Raw genomic sequence first — 19075 nt, forward strand, 5'->3', positions numbered from 1 at the left:
TACACACGCATGCACGTCGTCATATGAGCGAAATATTCTCAAGTACGACATTAAACCCAATTTCACCTCACCTCCTAACAGAGAGCAAGCATTTCAGGCCAGATGAACATGAGAATGTGCCAAAAAATTATGTGCTGAGGTGCACAGTGCTTGTGCTTGTGTGTCGTCTAACTTGAATGTCAAGGTTAATAACAAGGTTAGATAAAATTTAAATGTTTCTGCTGTTTGAGTCTGTGAGATTAGTTTTACGCCGCTTTTAACAATATTCCAGCAATATCATGGCTGGGAACACCAGAAATGGGTTTCACACACTGTACCCATGTGGGGAATCAAACCTGGGTCTTCAGCGTGACAACCGAATGCTGTAACCACAAGGCTACCCAACCGCTCCTTCTGTTTGAATACCGATGCACATTTAAATTCTGGGATCACACGGGTTTGACCACCTTTGACAGACAGAAAAGCTACTCTGTAAAGTGTTCTTAAGAATACATGGTCTTCCGTGTGTTTTTCTGTGCACATTGTTCTTTAGGGATCACAATAATAACAATTAGTAATGACAAATTGAAAAGCAGAATATAAATCTTGACAAATATCAAACGCATGATTCACTGACATTCAGTGAGAAGTAAGCAAATTGTTGCGTTGCATTGATTAGGCAACTATCACACAGAGGAGACCCATCATTGAGACCCAGTTCTGGATATAGATACAGTGTGTGTATTTCTGAAAGGTTAACACTCAATTAGTTGTAATGGAGTTAGATGCTGATGGCATTACAACACCATGGCATAGTGACATGGACTAGAATGTTGTCATGCTGTGGGAATAACATGGAACCTGGCCTGGTTTTTGGGAAAAGTTCAAACAATGTCATCGATGCCTTCTGTCATCAGCCTGCAAGATTGTAAAATGTGATTGTGTATTCACAGCCTAAGGCATTCCTTTATATTTTTCAAAACCAGTAAAGAGGACAATCAGAGGATTTGAAAGAAATTGAGTTTGTAGTTTGTCTTGCTTGAACAAGATTTCTTAATTTGTCTAGACTATTCAATAGATGGTTACTGAGGCATTGCTGGTTGCTGGTCCATGGCTCCATCTTGCACAAACTTTCATGGCTCCTCACTATATATATAAGTAATAGCTCCATGTTGCATATGGTACATTGCTCCTCACTATAAGTATCTTGTTTCAGTGGTACACACAGATACATTGCTCCATGTTGCACATGGTACATTGCTCCTCACTATAAGTATCTTGTTTCAGTGATACACACTGGTCCATGGCTCCATCTTGCACAAACTTTCATGGCTCCTCACTATAAGTATCTTGTTTCAGTGGTACACACAGATACATTGCTCCATGTTGCACATGGTACATTGCTCCTTACTCTAAGTATCTTGTTTCAGTGATACACACTGGTCCATGGCTCCATGTTGCACATGGTACATTGCTCCTCACTATAAGTATCTTGTTTCAGTGGTACACACAGATACATGGCTCCATGTTGCACATGGTACATTGCTCCTCACTATAAGTATCTTGTTTCAGTGGTACACACTGGTACATTGCTCCATGTTGCACATGGTACATTGCTCCTCACTATAAGTATCTTGTTTCAGTGGTACACACAGATACATTGCTCCATCTTGCACATGGTACATTGCTCCTTACTCTAAGTATCTTGTTTCAGTGATACACACTGGTCCATGGCTCCATCTTGCACAAACTTTCATGGCTGCTCACTATAAGTATCTTGTTTCAGTGGTACACACTGGTACATGGCTCCATGTTGCACATGGTACATTGCTCCTCACTATGAGTATCTTGTTTCAGTGGTACACACAGATACATTGCTCCATGTTGCACATGGTACATTGCTCCTCACTATAAGTATCTTGTTTCAGTGATACACACTGGTCCATGGCTCCATCTTGCACAAACTTTCATGGCTCCTCACTATAAGTATCTTGTTTCAGTGGTACACACTGGTACATGGCTCCATGTTGCACATGGTACATTGCTCCTCACTATAAGTATCTTGTTTCAGTGGTACACACAGATACATGGCTCCATGTTGCACATGGTACATTGCTCCTCACTATAAGTATCTTGTTTCAGTGGTACACACTGGTACATGGCTCCATGTTGCACATGGTACATTGCTCCTCACTATAAGTATCTTGTTTCAGTGGTACACACAGATACATGGCTCCATGTTGCACATGGTACATTGCTCCTCACTATAAGTATCTTGTTTCAGTGGTACACACTGGTACATGGCTCCATGTTGCACATGGTACATTGCTCCTCACTATAAGTATCTTGTTTCAGTGGTACACACAGATACATGGCTCCATGTTGCACATGGTACATTGTCCTTCACTATAAGTATCTTGTTTCAGTGATACACACTGGTACATGGCTCCATCTTGCACAAACTTTCATGGCTCCTCACTATAAGTATCTTGTTTCAGTGATACACACTGGTCCATGGCTCCATCTTGCACAAACTTTTATGGCTCCTCACTATAAGTATCTTGTTTCAGTGGTACACACTGGTACATTGCTCCATGTTGCACATGGTACATTACTCCTCACTATAAGTATCTTGTTTCAGTGGTACACACTGGTACATTGCTCCATGTTGCACATGGTACAATGCCCTTCACTATAAGTATCTTGTTTCAGTGGTACACACTGGTACATGACTCAATGTTGCACATGGTACATTGCTCCTCACTATAAGTATCTTGTTTCAGTGGTACACACTGGTACATTGCTCCATGTTGCACATGGTACAATGCCCTTCACTATAAGTATCTTGTTTCAGTGGTACACACGAGTACATGACTCAATGTTGCACATGGTACATTGCTCCTCACTATAAGTATCTTGTTTCAGTGGTACACACTGGTACATTGCTCCATGTTGCACATGGTACAATGCCCTTCACTATAAGTATCTTGTTTCAGTGGTACACACTGGTACATGACTCAGTGTTGCACATGGTACATTGCTCCTCACTATAAGTATCTTGTTTCAGTGGTACACACTGGTACATTGCTCCATGTTGCACGTGGTACAATGCCCTTCACTATAAGTATCTTGTTTCAGTGGTACACACGGGTACATGGCTCCTGAGGTGTTGCACAAGGGAACTGCATATGATTCCAGCGCTGACTGGTTCTCCTTCGGCTGCATGCTCTACAAGTTACTCAAAGGGTAGGTGTCGCCCAACTTCATTGATAGATCAATGATGAATAGGACATTGTCTTTATACTGTCAACCAGTGGTTGGAATGTGTTTCTTCTTAGTCTATCATGTTACATTCTTTATTTAGCGTTAGATTTGTTTGTTGTTCAGCGCTGCACTCAGCAGTATTCCAGCTGTATGGCAGTGTTGTGTAAATAATCAAGTTTGGACCAGACAATCCAGTGATCAACATCATGAGCATCGATCTACACAGATGATGACATATGTCAACCATATCAGCAAGCCTGACCAACAAGCATGCAATTGAATATTAACTCCCCAAATTGCACTAAAATTATGTGTTTTATATTCCTTTCAGACACAGCCCCTTCAGACAACACAAGACCAAAGACAAGCATGAGATTGACCGTATGACAATGACCATGGTGTGTGATTGGCTGAAAAATGTAGCTACATGTAGTCTCACTGATTGATTCATAGTGCACTGAGTTATGAGGGAACACAGCTGTAACACAACACAACACAACACAACACAAACAGTACAAACAATAAAAGACATTACAAAACAACAATACAAAAAACCCAAACCCAAACGAACATCACACTGTTAAATTCAAACACAGTTTTAAAACATGACAAATTTGGCCATCTGAGTCAACTTATACTCCACAGTCTCCAAATATTAATTTCCGTAGAATGTAATGTGTTAGGATCTGGCTTAGTGACTGAAATCACAAAATACAGTATGGTATTATTTATGTAGACATTCTTTGAGAGGTCCAGCTGTAATTCGTGCCCCATGTGTAATCATCTGCCCCTGTTGTTGTAGAATGTGGAGCTCCCTGACTCCATGTCCCCAGAGATGAAGAGCGTGCTCGAGGGCTTGCTGAAGCGAGATGTTGAAGAGAGACTTGGATGTCGAGGACGTGGGTACGCGAGTTTCTGTTTAAGACAAGCAGGATTTACCCATGCCTGTAACAATATCAACCTTTCAGATTGGACTGACTGAGTTTGGTTTTACGCCGCTTTTAGCAATATTCCAGCAACATCACGTCGGGGGACACCAGAAATGGGCTTCACACATTGTACCCATGTGGGGATTCGAACCCGGGTCTTCGGCGTGACGAGCCAACGTTTTAACCACTAGGCTACCCCACCGCCCCTTCAGATTGGATGGTCACCTAGGTTGAGGATTGAATGGCAACTATGTCAGCCATGTGTAGATATCAGTTTCAGTGTGGCCATTGATAGTGTGATTGCCAAGAGCCTGAAAACTCTTTGTAGTCAAAGTATAGATGAGTAAACTGGATTTGTGTTTAGAGTGACAGGAATACACAGGTTATATATTTCACATGCTTTATCAACACAGTACATTGTATAGGATTATTGATTAGAGGTGGTGAGATGGTTTGATGATGGATATGGTGAAGACCATACCTGGTGTACCTTGCAAGAATTGTACAAGAGGCAGTGTAAATCCATGCTCACACAAGGCACAATGAGACATGTACCTCAATGCTAAACCCAGATCACTCACTCACCCAGTATAGTCAGTACATAGTGAAGGATTATGTAATAAGCATTTGAGGAAGGTATGTCGTGTCCCAGACTGTCATAAGGGAGGTAACTCTTGCGTCACTGTCCAACATTTGTATAACCATTCCAGCCAAGACTGACTGAGTTTGGTTTTACGCCGCTTTTAGCAATATTCCCGTAATATCACGGCAGGGACACCAGAAATGGGCTTCACACATTGTACCCATGTGGGGTCCAATGTGAAGATACATTTGTCATGGCCTAATATGTTGTGTTGCAGGGCTCAAGAGGTGAAGGAACATCCATTCTTCAAGGGAATTGACTGGACCCAGGTGTATCTGCAGAAGTACCCACCACCTCTCATACCCCCTAAAGGGGAGGTCAACGCTGCAGACGCATTTGACATTGGATCCTTTGATGAAGAGGACACTAAAGGCATCAAGGTGAGATGCACACCTGTCTGTGAGAGAGTGAGTGAGTTAATATTTAACGTCACATCAGCAATATTTCAGCCATATCCTGACGAGGTCTGTGAGAGACACTGAGTGGGTTAGTTGGGCTTAACACTGCAACATCCATATAAGCTGAGGTTAGGTTGTGAAGACCTAGGATGTTATTAGGAATATTTGATGGGTTTATTTTCATTTACTAAAAAATGTTGAGCTTATAAAGAGCTTTGATTGAATGTCACATTGTGTAGTGATCCGCAAAGAACAGATCTGACCTTGACCTTTTCAGCTGACTGAAGCTGACCAGGGCCTGTACCAGAATTTCCCGTTGGTCGTATCCGAGCGCTGGCAACAGGAAGTGGCAGAGACTGTGTTTGACGCCATCAATGGGGACACAGACAAGATTGAGCAGAAGAGGAAACAGAAACCTAAGATTGATGACATTGATGCCGGTAAGGCGACCGGTTAGATCAGTGGAGCCTTGTAACAGTTTCCAATAGTAATAGTAATGGACATTCATGTAAGCTCTTGAATGTGTATGCAGGGCTCCAGATGAGGGCCGTATGTACGGATATAAAATAAGCGTGATACGATAGGAAATAGTTTAGAAAATGTAGCAGATACGCACCACAGCCATGGTGAACGGTCTTAGAATCTTCTACAGACGTATTTATCTGAAAAAAGTATTGTTTTATTGTGTACTGACCTGTTTCCACAATAGTAGCAATGTTGTGGTGCATATATGAAACGAAACACAAGATTACTGATACTCCATTAAATTCCATTCAGTACTCTTATTGTTTTCCAGTACTCCTATATTGAAAAATAAGGAGTACGTACTCCTGATCATGAAAACTTATCTGGAGCCCTGGTATATCTGTCAAAGTGAGCGCCCATTGGGCAGTGTGCTGGTGGAAAGTAATTGTGTATCTGAGCAAGTGCCATTGAAGCAGGATGCTAGTAGAAATTACTTATGTTGAAGGGGGTTTTAGGGAAGCTGTTTTGTCTGTGCATCTGAGTGAGCACCCCTGTTTCAGCAGGCCCGACAGACTGTATCGTGGAGGGTGAGGTTCTCAAATTGGGAGGTCCGTTCCTGCAGACTTGGCAGAAGAAACACCTGAAGCTCTACCCCAACAGACTTGAGTTCTACCACAAAAATCGTGACAGTCAAGTGGTCCGTAGCAAAGGAGTAGAGGTTAGTAGTTAGTAGAGAGCAGTGTACCTAGCTTAGCTGGACTATCCTACTCATACGAGGTCAATACTGGCCTATTTCCTATTGCTATGGGCCCGTGAAGATCCGGGGTAAAATAGGTCTTCAGCAACCCACGCTTGCTACAAGAGGCGACTATGCTTGTCGTAAGAGGTGACTAACGGGATCGGGTGGTCAGGCTCGCTGAATTGGTTGACACATGTCCTCAGTTCCCAATTGCGCAGATCGATGCTCATGCTGTTGATCACTGGATTGTCTGGTCCAGACTCGATTATTTACAGACCGCCGCCATATAGCTGGAATATTGCTGAGTGTGGCGTAAAACTAAACTCACTCACTCATACTGCTGTGTAACTGGAGGTCAGCAGCTGGTGAATTTGAAATGTGTACACACCTTTAGAAACTTTAGATGAAGCTCAACATGCTCCAGTTGTGTGGCAGTATGGGATACTGTTTGTATGACAACTTCTCCAAGCAGCTGATATGACACCTTCAAGTCCCACTCTCTGAATATCCCTGTCAAATGTTGTGTAGCCTATTCATAACATTACTGGATGATATTACAGCTAGAGCCTTCCTCAGAAAGGTAGGCCATGCTGATGAAATAAGACAGCGGTGGATTTAATGTCGGGGTGTGTGGAGATTCCTGAGGGCTACACCATGTTTTTAAATGAAACAATATTGTTGAAAGTCCTTATTGCACCACAAGGCCAGGCCAAAAATGTTTTTAGACATGTTCATTTTCCCCATTAGTGTTCTAAAAGATGCGTGCTTGGCTTTTGTTCAGAGTGATGGTATTGAAATAAGCAGTGACACTTTTATGACTGTTTTTGCTTGTGTTGCAGCTCGTGTCCATGTTTGACATCAAGGAGGTGTATCCTGACTTTCAGAAACTGAACAAAACTGAGAACTGTATTGTGATGCAGTTGAAGAATGACCAGAAGATCATAATTACCTCACCAGTGAGTAATTGTGTTGTCAGTCTGTCCGCTTGTATGGTTCATATGTTGATTCAACAGAAATAGCTTAATGGTGGTGACTTTGGTGGCATATAAAACAACATTCAGTGATGCCGTTACATAAACACAATTAATGTTCTCATACATTTCGGGTGAACCAATGTTTTTTTCTTGTCAACTTTTGAGTGAGTGAGTGAGTGAGTGTGGTTTTACGCCACTTTTAGCAATATTCCAGCAATATGACGGCGGGGGACACCAGAAATGGGCTTCACACATTGTGCCCATGTGGGGAATCGAACCCAGGTCTTTGGCGTGACGAGCGAACGCTTTAACCACTAGGCTACCCCATCGCCCCTGTCAACTTTTGAACTTGAGACAGAAAATAATAATCAGATTTCTATTCGTACTGCTGTTGCATTCAGTTTAGGAAGAATACATGACCAAAATATTTTCACTGGTTCAAACTTGGAACTGATCTGGTAAGACAATATTTGAAATCACTAGATTGTCGATAAGCTATAGGGTATGTAAATAGTAACAAATAAGCAATATGTTATGAACATTTGGGTATGGACAACTCGATGAATATGAATAAAATATGAGGTGAGGTGAGGTGAAATTGGGTTTTACGTCGTGCTTGAGAATATTTCGCTCATATGACGACGTGCATGCATGTGTATGTGTATGTGCGGCTGCTTGTACTAGCCGAGACTTAAGCTGGTTTTATAGTGCTAGCCCACTGAGATACCATGCCGCAGTGAAGCATGAATACCCCACTCAGACACATTATACTGACTCCGAGCCGACCAGTCCTTGTTGTACCCATTAATGCCGAGCGCCAGGCAGGGACCAACAAGTACCATATTTTAATGTGTTTTTGGTATGACGCGGTCGGGGATCGAACCCGCGACCTTCCGCTCTCCGGGCGGACGCTCTAACCACTACACCACGGAGGCGGTTGAATAAAATATTCTGATTCGAAGAGTAGTGTTTGAGCAACTGGTAATGAATAAATGTGTAGTGAACAATATGACAGTAAGTGATCAGTAATATCTCTGGTTTTCAGGACCGTGTGCTGATTACCCAGTGGAAGGATGAGATCATCACTGCATACAAGACGTCTGCTCAAATCATGGCCACGATGAACAAGAAGGCAAGCAAGCTGTATGGCTCGGATCTTGTAAACAGCCCAAGTAATGAGAACTTACGCACGCCACTTGAACATCGGAACAGCAACGGAAGCTAGAGGGAGGTGGCCCTAACAGTTTCGCAATCATACTGATTTTAGTAGCAGTTTTTACATCCTGGTACTTCAGTGACATGTAGATGAGGCATTATGGGATATATTTCATCATGTGACTTGAGATATTTCATTATACATTGTAGACCATCTGGCATAATGTCATCAAATGGACAGTCAGTTCTTGAATGTGTGGAACATTCTTTCGGCAGGAGTCTGCTTGGAGAGAGAGACTGTTGTTTTCTTTGTCTCATCAACCAGTTGTTCATATATTGCAGACAGGCGATATGGACATGTTATTCCCTGCTGTATGAAATCCCAGGATATATGGGAGGTCAAGGTCGCATGGATGGCCTTTGACCTTCTTAAGCATCTGTGGTACTGACCTGTGACAAAAAGTGGTAATGTCATTCGAAATAGTTGGAGTATCCAGAAAATGAGATAGGAAGTCTATGTGGATATACAGAAGAGCAGACATTTCTTGTGTTCTGTATGGGAACAGACACGTGTTACTGGATACAGTACAAGAGGAACACCACAACAGCGTTACAAAAATAACCCTCACCAACAAACACAGATGTACCAATGGATAGACACGAAGACAAATCTGATTATTTCCAATCATGTCATAATATCTGTAGTAATCATCACTTAGGATTGTTCACACGTATGTTATCCTGTACCTGTTGACATAGCTACCTGTGTACTATGTCAAAGTGTGAGGTCAAGGTCATATGTGTCAAGGTTAAGATCGGATGAAGTGCATATGTAGGAATAATCATACATATGAATATCAAATGTTGAGGCAAGTAGCAACCCTCCCTTTCTGTCGATGTATGTATGGACATATGTACAAGATAATCTGTAGGAGGATGAGGTGTCCTCTCTCTCTCCCAGTGTATACCTATACCAAACTTGTCTTCATTCAGAGGGTCCCTCTTCATTTGTTATGCGTATGTATCACGGTTACCACTGTGTACAGGCAGATGTTGAGAAGGGAACTCCCTTCCTGTCATGTGCCGTGCGTTGCCCTCGACTCCCAATCCTTCATAAGTAAGCCTACATGGGATGCATTCTAAGTCTTTCACAACTTCCCAACTTGTAGCGTACGTACGTTATCCGTCTTGTGACCGTCTTTTGAGCTGTGTTCTAAATGTTTACGCCAGTGACGACGTCATGGCTAGTCATCTTGATATGTGTTCAAATGTACACAATAAGATTACGTTTTCATATTTTACCGTGGTGATTCTAGTGATATATGATGTTTAGGATTTCTTAAGAGTATTACAGCTTATTGTTACATGTTGTTCTGGATGGGGCTGGACCCACTTTACTCTATGACAATTTCACTCTGTCCTCTTTGTGCACAATATGGTTGGTACACTTGAGTTATCTCCCCTTATTCTAGTGTAATGTCTGCCTGCTTGGTGCTGTTTTGAAATGCAACTTTTTTTCATTTACATCAACAAGGGATGATTCATTTGGGAACACGTTGAATTTTAGAAATTGGATCTCTTACATCTTATTACTTTTTCAAGTTGGCATGCTCTGTTAACTTGAGTCATTTTAATGATACTTTTCAATTGTTGTGCTTTGTACATAACAATGTCTGACCACGTGGATAATAATGTTACTTTTCATATATCTTTTGAACACATAGCCTAATACTGGTATTTCATTTCTCATATTTTGGTTGATGGTTAAAGTGAAAGACTCATTGTTGCTACAGTATCCAAGCCCCCTTACCAGGTGCACTGTATAGACCGGACAATACGTCATCACACTGTAGTAAATTTGTTCATTCACCTAACACTTCGCCACTGTCAGTAGAAACATCTGTGAGGATGTTGTGGATATACAATTAATGTTTCCTGATGACGTTAAGAAGCAAAGGCTCATACCATTGTGCAGGTGCTTTGTGTTGAGTTCATGTACTCTGAACCAATGCTTGCTTATGATAATTTAGAGGAAAGATTGAATGCTGATAACCTTATTCCATGGTGTTTGCTTTTTGGTGATTTCTTCAGCAGATGCTTGTTTTGGAATTGCTTTGGCTGAGGCTTGTTGGAGATTTCTTCTGCAGGCTCCTGTTAAAGAATTCCTTTTGCAGGTGCTTATTGGGATTCCTGTGTGGGCTTCTTGTTAGGGATTCCTTTTGCAGGTGCTTGTTTGGGATTCTTTTGTCAGGTGTATTTTGGAGTATTACTTTGACTGATGCTTATTTGGGATTCCCCAGGCAAGTGCTTGTGAGGGATTCCTTTGGCAAATGCTTATTTGAGATTCATTCTGATTCCTGAAAAAGCTCCAAACCACTTAGAGAGGCAACTTAACACATCTTACAGTATAGTTTGAGTCTTGCTTATGATACTATAGTACCCAACAAACAAGAACAGGGTTATATAGTCAAGTTTATATTACCTTGTGAAACAATGCTATTTGATACATACTATTGTTTCCATAGATCTGTATCAACCCAATTCTGCCATACAGATTTTGATAACATATCCAGCACTTACTGAATCCTCCTCCTTTAGATATGCACACAGGTATTGTTAGGATGTGAATCTGCAAAAACCAAAGAATAGAGACATTGTTCACTTTGATTAGTTGTACAAAGACAAGCAAGTCTGCTGGCAGATAATGTCTGTACAGAAGTATAAAGGATGAAAACCTTTTCATTAATGAATTAACATCCTATCAACTAGCACACATGCTTCAGATGCAGGTTTCAACAGAATGAGTGGTCAGTCATTGTACACTCAATAAGTTCAAAATAGAACTGGCTTGTTATACACCCACTGTGAATTTAGTAGCAATATGACCATTTATGGCTGTAAATGCAGTATAGGAAAGATTTATACAACCAGACAAGGCTGGAAGAAAGGGCTGGACATTTTATGATGAATTGCAGAGCACACAAGTTTTCTCATTAAGGATTGATTTAGCTGTGGGAAAATCACATATTAACAAACAGCAGCTTGAGGAGTATTTAAAAGGGGAAGAAAGCAATCTTTTTGGTTTTGCAAGGATTTTTTCCAGTCACTGTTACAAAACAGCATAGTTCAAGGAGCCAAACAATTTTTTAAAATTTCACAGCACCCACCATGTCAACAATGTGGCAGATACTTGGGGGGGGGTAAAACTTTTATTTTCATTCTTGTTTTTCTTCAACAATATTCCACCAAGTGTGAATGTAAAGTTTATCAAGTACACATGAGGAACATAACAGCGGAATATTCTTACTAAGGTAATATATTGTTGTGGGACACTGTAAATGGTCAATCACATTTCAGGATAATATGTATGTGATGTAGGCTGGTGTCAGTTTCAAAATATTTCCTTAATATCTGCACATCATGTTTCCTTGTACACCCGACACCTGTTCTGAGGTCTGTGACAATGTTTGCCTCTCTACTTGTAGACATGACAAGTCTATTGCTGGGCTATTGGTGACCAAAGGTTGATTACATCTCTGTAATTATACCTTAGAGTTTGACCGGGTGAGCCAGATTCAGAACAAGAAGAATTCAAGATGGTGTTCTAAAATTGTAAAAAATGTTTGCAAGGCATAAATATGCTGCCTGAGCAAGTCTGCAGAATATGTTGTATTGCCAGGTTTAATGTTGGTGAATGGTCGATTCCTTAGTAAATTAAATTTTGGTTTCGTGATTGACTCCAAGTACTTGTGAAGTACCAATATTGATACATTTTTGGTTGATCACTGGATTGTCTGGTCCAGACTCGATTATTTACAGACCGCCGCCATATAGCTTGAATATTGCTGAGTGCGGTGTAAAACTAAACTCACTCACTCACTCACACCAGTTTTGGATTGACCAAATTTGACTAGAAATTAACTAGTGTTGAAGGAAGCCGTCACAGCAATACACATGTATAACTATAGCTTATACTCTGTAGGTAATGGATGAGCACTATCATAGAGGACAACAATCATACCTATCATCTGTTGCTTCAACTCGAGGTTACTGACATAGGTCACTGGTCACCCTTATTAACAGACAGATGTCAAGGTCATTGATTGACCTCAAAGGTCATAAGTGATTATCAGGTTGAAGCCTTCATCAGGTTCAGTAGGTTTAATGAGTAAGAGGAGAGAGACCAAGATGTACCAAAGGACATGTTTGGATGCCCAGCATGGACACAGCTGCCGTGCCCGTGAAGTCATAATACAGTATTTTAACTCAGTCCTGCCGACCCCATACTTTTACTCCATGTTACTGTTATACATACCTATGGCAGGGATCATCTCAAAACAGCGCGTGCTCATTTTAAGTGTATCGTTTTATCAAATATTTCATAACTTTAGTGTGGAAATCAAGGGTGGCTTTTGAGGTGATGTTTTGTTCTTTATGATTTAGTTCCTGATCTTAAGATTCACGGGCAAACCTTGAGGTTTTGAGATGACCCCATATGTTGTTTGTTTATTTTAATAGAATATTATATATTTAGTGCTTGAATGTGAGGTCTTTGTGCCCTAATTTTTAATATGTCAACTCCTTTCCTTATGCCTCTGTTTAGAAATTAATGTGACACTAAATTGTTTGGGAACTCATCTCACAAATATTTCTCTGGATAATTCCATGTTGAGCTGTTCCTTGCCAGAACAAGGGATATATTGATACCCGTGCTTGAGATATGTGGATTTGAAGTCCCTTTTTGACTGACAAGAGTGATTTTACAAATGGTCAGTTTCAAACCCTTGATGGTCAAAGTTGAGATTCGAAACAAATCCACATCGTTGAAATTCTGTTGACCACACACCAGCAATGACAACTTTTATTCTCATAAAGAACAACAATGATGTGCATCACTTATTCAAGCCTAAACCTGTCTTATCCAGCAGGTAGCACTGGATAATACCGGTTTGGACCAGTTCATAGCTTCTCTACATCAGCATATAATTGTGTAGTTGAAGGTCTTATGTTTTATTGTTGCCATGACAACCAAACCTTCACACCAAAAGTATGTTCTACTAGTCAATCTTGTCCTATTCTCTTTCATATTGAATGAAGAACTAGAGGCCTTCAGCCTTTCAGTTATTCTAGGAAGTTTTCAGTGCTCCACAGAGTCCTCAAATGATCGCTGAAACTTCTTTGGTGTATTTGACAGTATGGTGATAGTGTTCTTCAATATGCAATTGCATAATATTATTGTTGAAATCCATTTGATTTTTTGAGAACTGTTCCCCATCCTTGTTATGTTACAATTTTACAAACTACCTTTGTCTTATACTTTTCAGGTAAGTGTTTGTGTGTACAGTGCTTCTGTGACTAGGTGTCTGGTCCGACATATCATCGCATCTCAGTAGTTCTGTGTGGTATCACCAGATTGTTTCCGAGGCCTCTCCTGCCTCGGGCGTGTACATTGCTCAATCAGGTTATTATTGTCATATTCTTTCCTCAATAGCTGCAACATATAGTGAGGTGGCAAAGTCTGCAAAATATATGAATTCTTAATCTTCTCTTTGGGGGGAGGGGGACCCGTGAAGATCCGGGTAGAATAGGTCTTCAAACCCATGTGCTTGCCAGGTTATTATTATCGGGATCGGTGGTCAGTTTCCTCAATATCGGTTCCCAATGCAATCAATGCTCATGCTGTTGATCACTGGATTGGGTCCAAACGTCTTTACAGACCGCCATATAGCTGGAATATTGCTGAGTGCGGCGTAAAACTAAACTCACTCACTTTGGGGAGGGGAATAGCAACACATGATTGTGTAATGCATTTTACTTTGTAAAGTTCAATCCCTGATGTCCGAGGGTAGGAGATCAGTTTGAATACTTGACATGGTAGCCATATGATACAACACACTGTATCATTCATGACTGAAAATAACCCTAGGGCATTTGGAATTGTATCTTTTAGATTATCATGAGAAATACTTTGTTCTTTGTAACCACTTCAGCTTTTGTGGGAAGAAAACATCTGTTCCCTTATAATATTCAATATAATGATTTTGTTTGCTCATCAAGATGTAAAATATTTGATTTAGCTGCCAGTGCACTTGCAGGTTACTATAGAAACATATCCCTTAAATATTTATTTGAAATAACGTGTCAAGACACTATTCATTTGAATATTGGCAATTTTTATGTCAATAATTCACTTTCCTGTGTAACATATTTTTGACAACAAATCGGGTAAGGATCTTGTTGCTAAGCAGCAAGAAACATCTGGGAAGGTGATATCATGCTTCTAGTCATTATGATATCATTGCACCTCCTAGCAACCAGATTAATCCTTCTCAAAGCAACGAGCAACATTGTATGGTTAGTTTTGTACAGAGTGAGTAGAGGTAATTAAGTGAATGTATGACTAATATATGCTTCATTAGCTCCAGAAACTTCTCCATTGTCAGGCTGTCTGTGTTGGCAGTGTCTATATATGTATTGTGATAACATTTCCCTCTTCATAGAAATAGATGTCACTGCATCCATTCTGTGTACCACACAAATGACGTTCATGGTTTCACTACAAGGCATGAGATGACAACCACTTAACACAGTGTTATGATGTCGTTCATGGTTTCACTACAAGGCATGAGATGACAGTCACTTAACACAGAGTGTTATGATGACGTTCATGGTTTCACTACAAGGCATGAGATGACGCTCATGGTTTCACTACAAGGCATGAGATGACATTCATGGTTTCACTACAAGGCATGGGATGACAACCACTTAACACAGAGTGTTATGATGACGTTCATGGTTTCACTACAAGGCATGACATGACAGCCACAGTAGTGTTATGATGATGACAACACACAAGGCAGAGTGTTATGATGGCGTTCATGGTTTCACTACAAGGCATGAGATGACAGCCACTTTTCACAGTTAGTTCATGGATGATGATGGTTGATGTTCACGGTTCAAGGCATGAGATGACAGCCACAGTAGTGTTATGATGACGTTCATGGTTTCACTACAAGGCATGAGATGACAACCACTTAACACAGTAATGTTATGATGACGTTCATGGTTTCACTACAAGGCATGAGATGACAACCACTTAACACAGAGTGTTATGATGACGTTCATGGTTTCACTACAAGGCATGAGATGACAACCACTTAACACAGAGTGTTATGATGACGTTCATGGTTTCACTACAAGGCATGAGATGACAACCACTTAACACAGAGTGTTATGATGACGTTCATGGTTTCACTACAAGGCATGAGATGACAACCACTTAACACAGAGTGTTATGATGACGTTCATGGTTTCACTACAAGAAATGAGATGACAACCACTTAACACAGTAATGTTATGATGACGTTCATGGTTTCACTACAAGGCATGAGGTGACAACCACTTAACACAGTAGTGTTATGATGACGTTCATGGTTTCACTACAAGGCATGAGGTGACAACCACTAAACACAGTAGTGTTATGATGACGTTCATGTTTTCACTACAAGGCATGAGGTGACAACCACTAAACACAGTAGTGTTATGATGACGAGGGAAGCAGTAGTTTTCAGACATACCGAGTGACAGTGTTTTGCAAAATATCATATTTGGAATTTTTATATTTAAAATAATCAGCAACAAGCAGTATTGGTATGGCTATTTTTAAGGACCTCCTCTACTTGCTAAGATGAGTAGACTGTCTACTTTTGAATATTTTCTTATGTGTTGCCACTCTGTTGTTATAATAGGCTTTTCTTGAAAACACTTGAGAGGACGTGTGAACAAATTTTACTGGAGGCCGTAATATACTAGCAAAACCTGCCTTTTCCGAATAATCCATTTTGAAGGGAAATGAATAGGACTCTTTACAGAAATGAATTATATGCAACTTGCATGATGAAAACACCTTAAAAAGATTAAGTTAAAAGAAAGTGTTTGGTTTTACGCCACTTTCAGCAGTATTCGTGCAATATCATGGCACTGAATATCAGAAATTGGCTTCACACTTGGTGCCCATGTGGGGACCAAAAAGTAGACAATTTGGCTATTGCTATGATTTACAGATACACCAACAAATGTATTTATCCAGTCAGTTGGAGGGTTAAAATTTGTTCACCTGACCAAAAAGGGCAATCTTTGTTTCAAGGAATCTCTTTTTGCACATGAAAAGCCAATTCCCTCCAGATGTCTAATTGTTGTGATACGTAGTGGAGGTGTCCATCTCATTACTCTTAATGCGAGATATTTGGGTTGGAATACAAGACTTCTAGTAATAGACCTATAAGTGTTCAGAAATAGTCTCGGCTCAAAAGGGGTTTGAGATGGCCATATCTGAAATGTAATGTCAAGTGTTTCTCCTATGCCCTCTGTATTGCCTATATAGAAGAATGCCTTAAAATGTAGTTTTCCAGTTTTCTTTCTCTGAGTTTATTGAACAGAGATGATATTTATCAAATTAATGTGCTGTTCCATGGTTTAATGTTACAATATTAAATCAAGAGCAGTACAAGAGAAGTTGAAGGCTGTACACATTCATCAATATTTATTTTATAAATGTACCGTAAATATTATTCAATGAAATGATTCAGCACTGTAAATTTCATTCAAGGAATCTATAACTTTCATAGCTCAACAAATATATATGGCAAATATATATAAGTTTCTTTTACAAGGGTTCAAGTACTTTCTGTCACTTAAAAGAAACTGTGATTTAAATGCGTCTCAATTTTCTTATTGGATCGAGTATTTTCATTCATGGTAAAGAAACTTTAATTAAAATTTGTCTCATTTAATATCAGGTGCTACTGAACTCACCCAACTTACAGTCAGTCAGTTTCTAATTCTGAATTGCTCTCCTGATGTTGAAGGATGTACATTTGTGATTGTGCAATATGTTTCACAGTTTTTTGTCACATAAGTTATGATATGTAGGCTGGGAACTAGTTTATCTTTGCCATATCTGATTAATTTCAATGTTTTAGATGTTGTAAATCTTATGAATATTTATTGTTGCGAAGAAACTCTGCTAAAGTCACTATTTTGTACTAACAAGGGTTTAACTTGCCAAAGGTAAATTGTCTATGAAGTATTTTTGCAACTGATATTGCAAGAAGACTTAACAAACAGGTAAGAGGATGATCTACATGCAAGAATACTGCCTCTATCAGTGATGTAATTTAAGTTTTCATCTCCGAAATGTGCTAGTCGTGTTGATGAATAGAGACAGACGAACATGCATTGAATGTGAAACAAAATCTCATCAATTTTCTTTTATGTAGATTTGTTGAATTTAAGGTTAAGCTTTTATAACAAATTTTATTTTAGCAGCTGTATGTCTACCTATTCTAGGAGTAATGTCTAGAAATACATGAGTCATTTTCATTGTGTATTTATGATTGTATACATCTGGGCTGCTGGCCAAATGTAGCCAGACTTTGTACTATATTCTTCTATTTAATGCTTATGTCCGATGTGTGATATTGTTTATATGCTATGAGTGGACTTACTTAGCCATTTTACAAAACCTGTCATGACGCAGACCATTTTTTAACTGTATATGTGTGGAAAATTAAGACATGCCAATATTTGTAATTATTTGTACATGAAAAGCTAGGCCACTGTATGTATATAAAGCAAAGAAAATCTCTGTGTTATTACGAAGAATCTCATTCTTTGATAAATTATTATGATTTGATGCACAGTCATTTCAGGATCAGGTCACTCAGGGGAGACAACTGTGTAATAAGTTCTCCCAGGTGCCGTTTCAGTATTAGAGTCACGTCCCTTGAGGCACGCTCAGTACTGTTGGTACCTGAAATGGCTGTGCAAACCCTTGCTTCAGTTTGTGTGAATTTCACCTTTTACATATTGTGATGGCATTTTGCAGGTGGCTCTCCACACACAACTGAAGGTCGTAATAAACGAAAATTTCTGACATCGAACTTGTCTTGTTGTCTTGTCTCGGGAATGAGGTCTGAGTTCAAGTCAGTGGAACTAAGCAGCATAGGGAACCAGCATACTGGACCTGCTCTCAAGCTATAAGACTTGACTGGCAAATATGACAAATTTGTCAGTAAAATATACATGTGGCACAACCAAAAGATACAATATATTTTTACACAACATTGAACAGACCCAGATTGCTTTGTACTAGAGGAATGAGTGATTTACAAATAGACAATCATTTACAAGTCCACCTCCCTATTCCTTACTTTCGGAATACCATGAGAGGTGCGCATGCGCATAGGAATCAATATGTGTGTTTATAAGAATCGGTTAGTATCAGAAGTTTTCGACTGAGTTGAATATTGTGAATATCTTCAGTGTTTTGGTGTTTCGAAGGACATGCTACGAGGATAGTGTGCAAGAAGTTCTTCGGAGGCGGTTCATTGAGTTTTATGGACAGTGTTATCCAAGTTTAGCTACTAAGCTATCTGACCTATACGGCCGCGGGTCGTGGTCTGTTCGTCTGAATTGACCAATATGGCGGTGCCCCGCGCGGCAGACAAATAACTTAGCGATGAGGTCGT

General features: G+C 40.0%; 1 protein-coding gene and 1 long non-coding RNA gene across 2 annotated transcripts in view; both read left to right on the forward strand.

Moving 5' to 3' along the window:
* Positions 1 to 12313, forward strand: part of LOC124266637 (beta-adrenergic receptor kinase 2-like) — a 127210-nt gene extending 114897 nt beyond the window's left edge. The window contains exons 12-19 of the mRNA XM_046701441.1: positions 3118 to 3225; positions 3575 to 3641; positions 4046 to 4146; positions 5033 to 5195; positions 5491 to 5653; positions 6242 to 6396; positions 7257 to 7373; positions 8437 to 12313. Coding sequence (XP_046557397.1) covers positions 3118 to 3225; positions 3575 to 3641; positions 4046 to 4146; positions 5033 to 5195; positions 5491 to 5653; positions 6242 to 6396; positions 7257 to 7373; positions 8437 to 8616 — 1054 coding nt within the window. The 3' untranslated portion in view covers positions 8617 to 12313. The remainder of the gene's footprint in view (positions 1 to 3117; positions 3226 to 3574; positions 3642 to 4045; positions 4147 to 5032; positions 5196 to 5490; positions 5654 to 6241; positions 6397 to 7256; positions 7374 to 8436) is intronic.
* A 3201-nt stretch (positions 12314 to 15514) lies between these two features.
* Positions 15515 to 18484, forward strand: LOC124266646. Its single transcript, XR_006895809.1, has 2 exons — positions 15515 to 15999; positions 16062 to 18484. It is a non-coding gene; the product is annotated as an uncharacterized LOC124266646 (long non-coding RNA).
* The last annotated feature ends 591 nt before the right edge of the window (positions 18485 to 19075 follow it).

The sequence above is a fragment of the Haliotis rubra genome, unplaced genomic scaffold (genome assembly GCF_003918875.1).
Source record: "Haliotis rubra isolate DU_JTF1 unplaced genomic scaffold, ASM391887v1 Scf100, whole genome shotgun sequence".
Taxonomy (NCBI): domain Eukaryota; kingdom Metazoa; phylum Mollusca; class Gastropoda; order Lepetellida; family Haliotidae; genus Haliotis; species Haliotis rubra.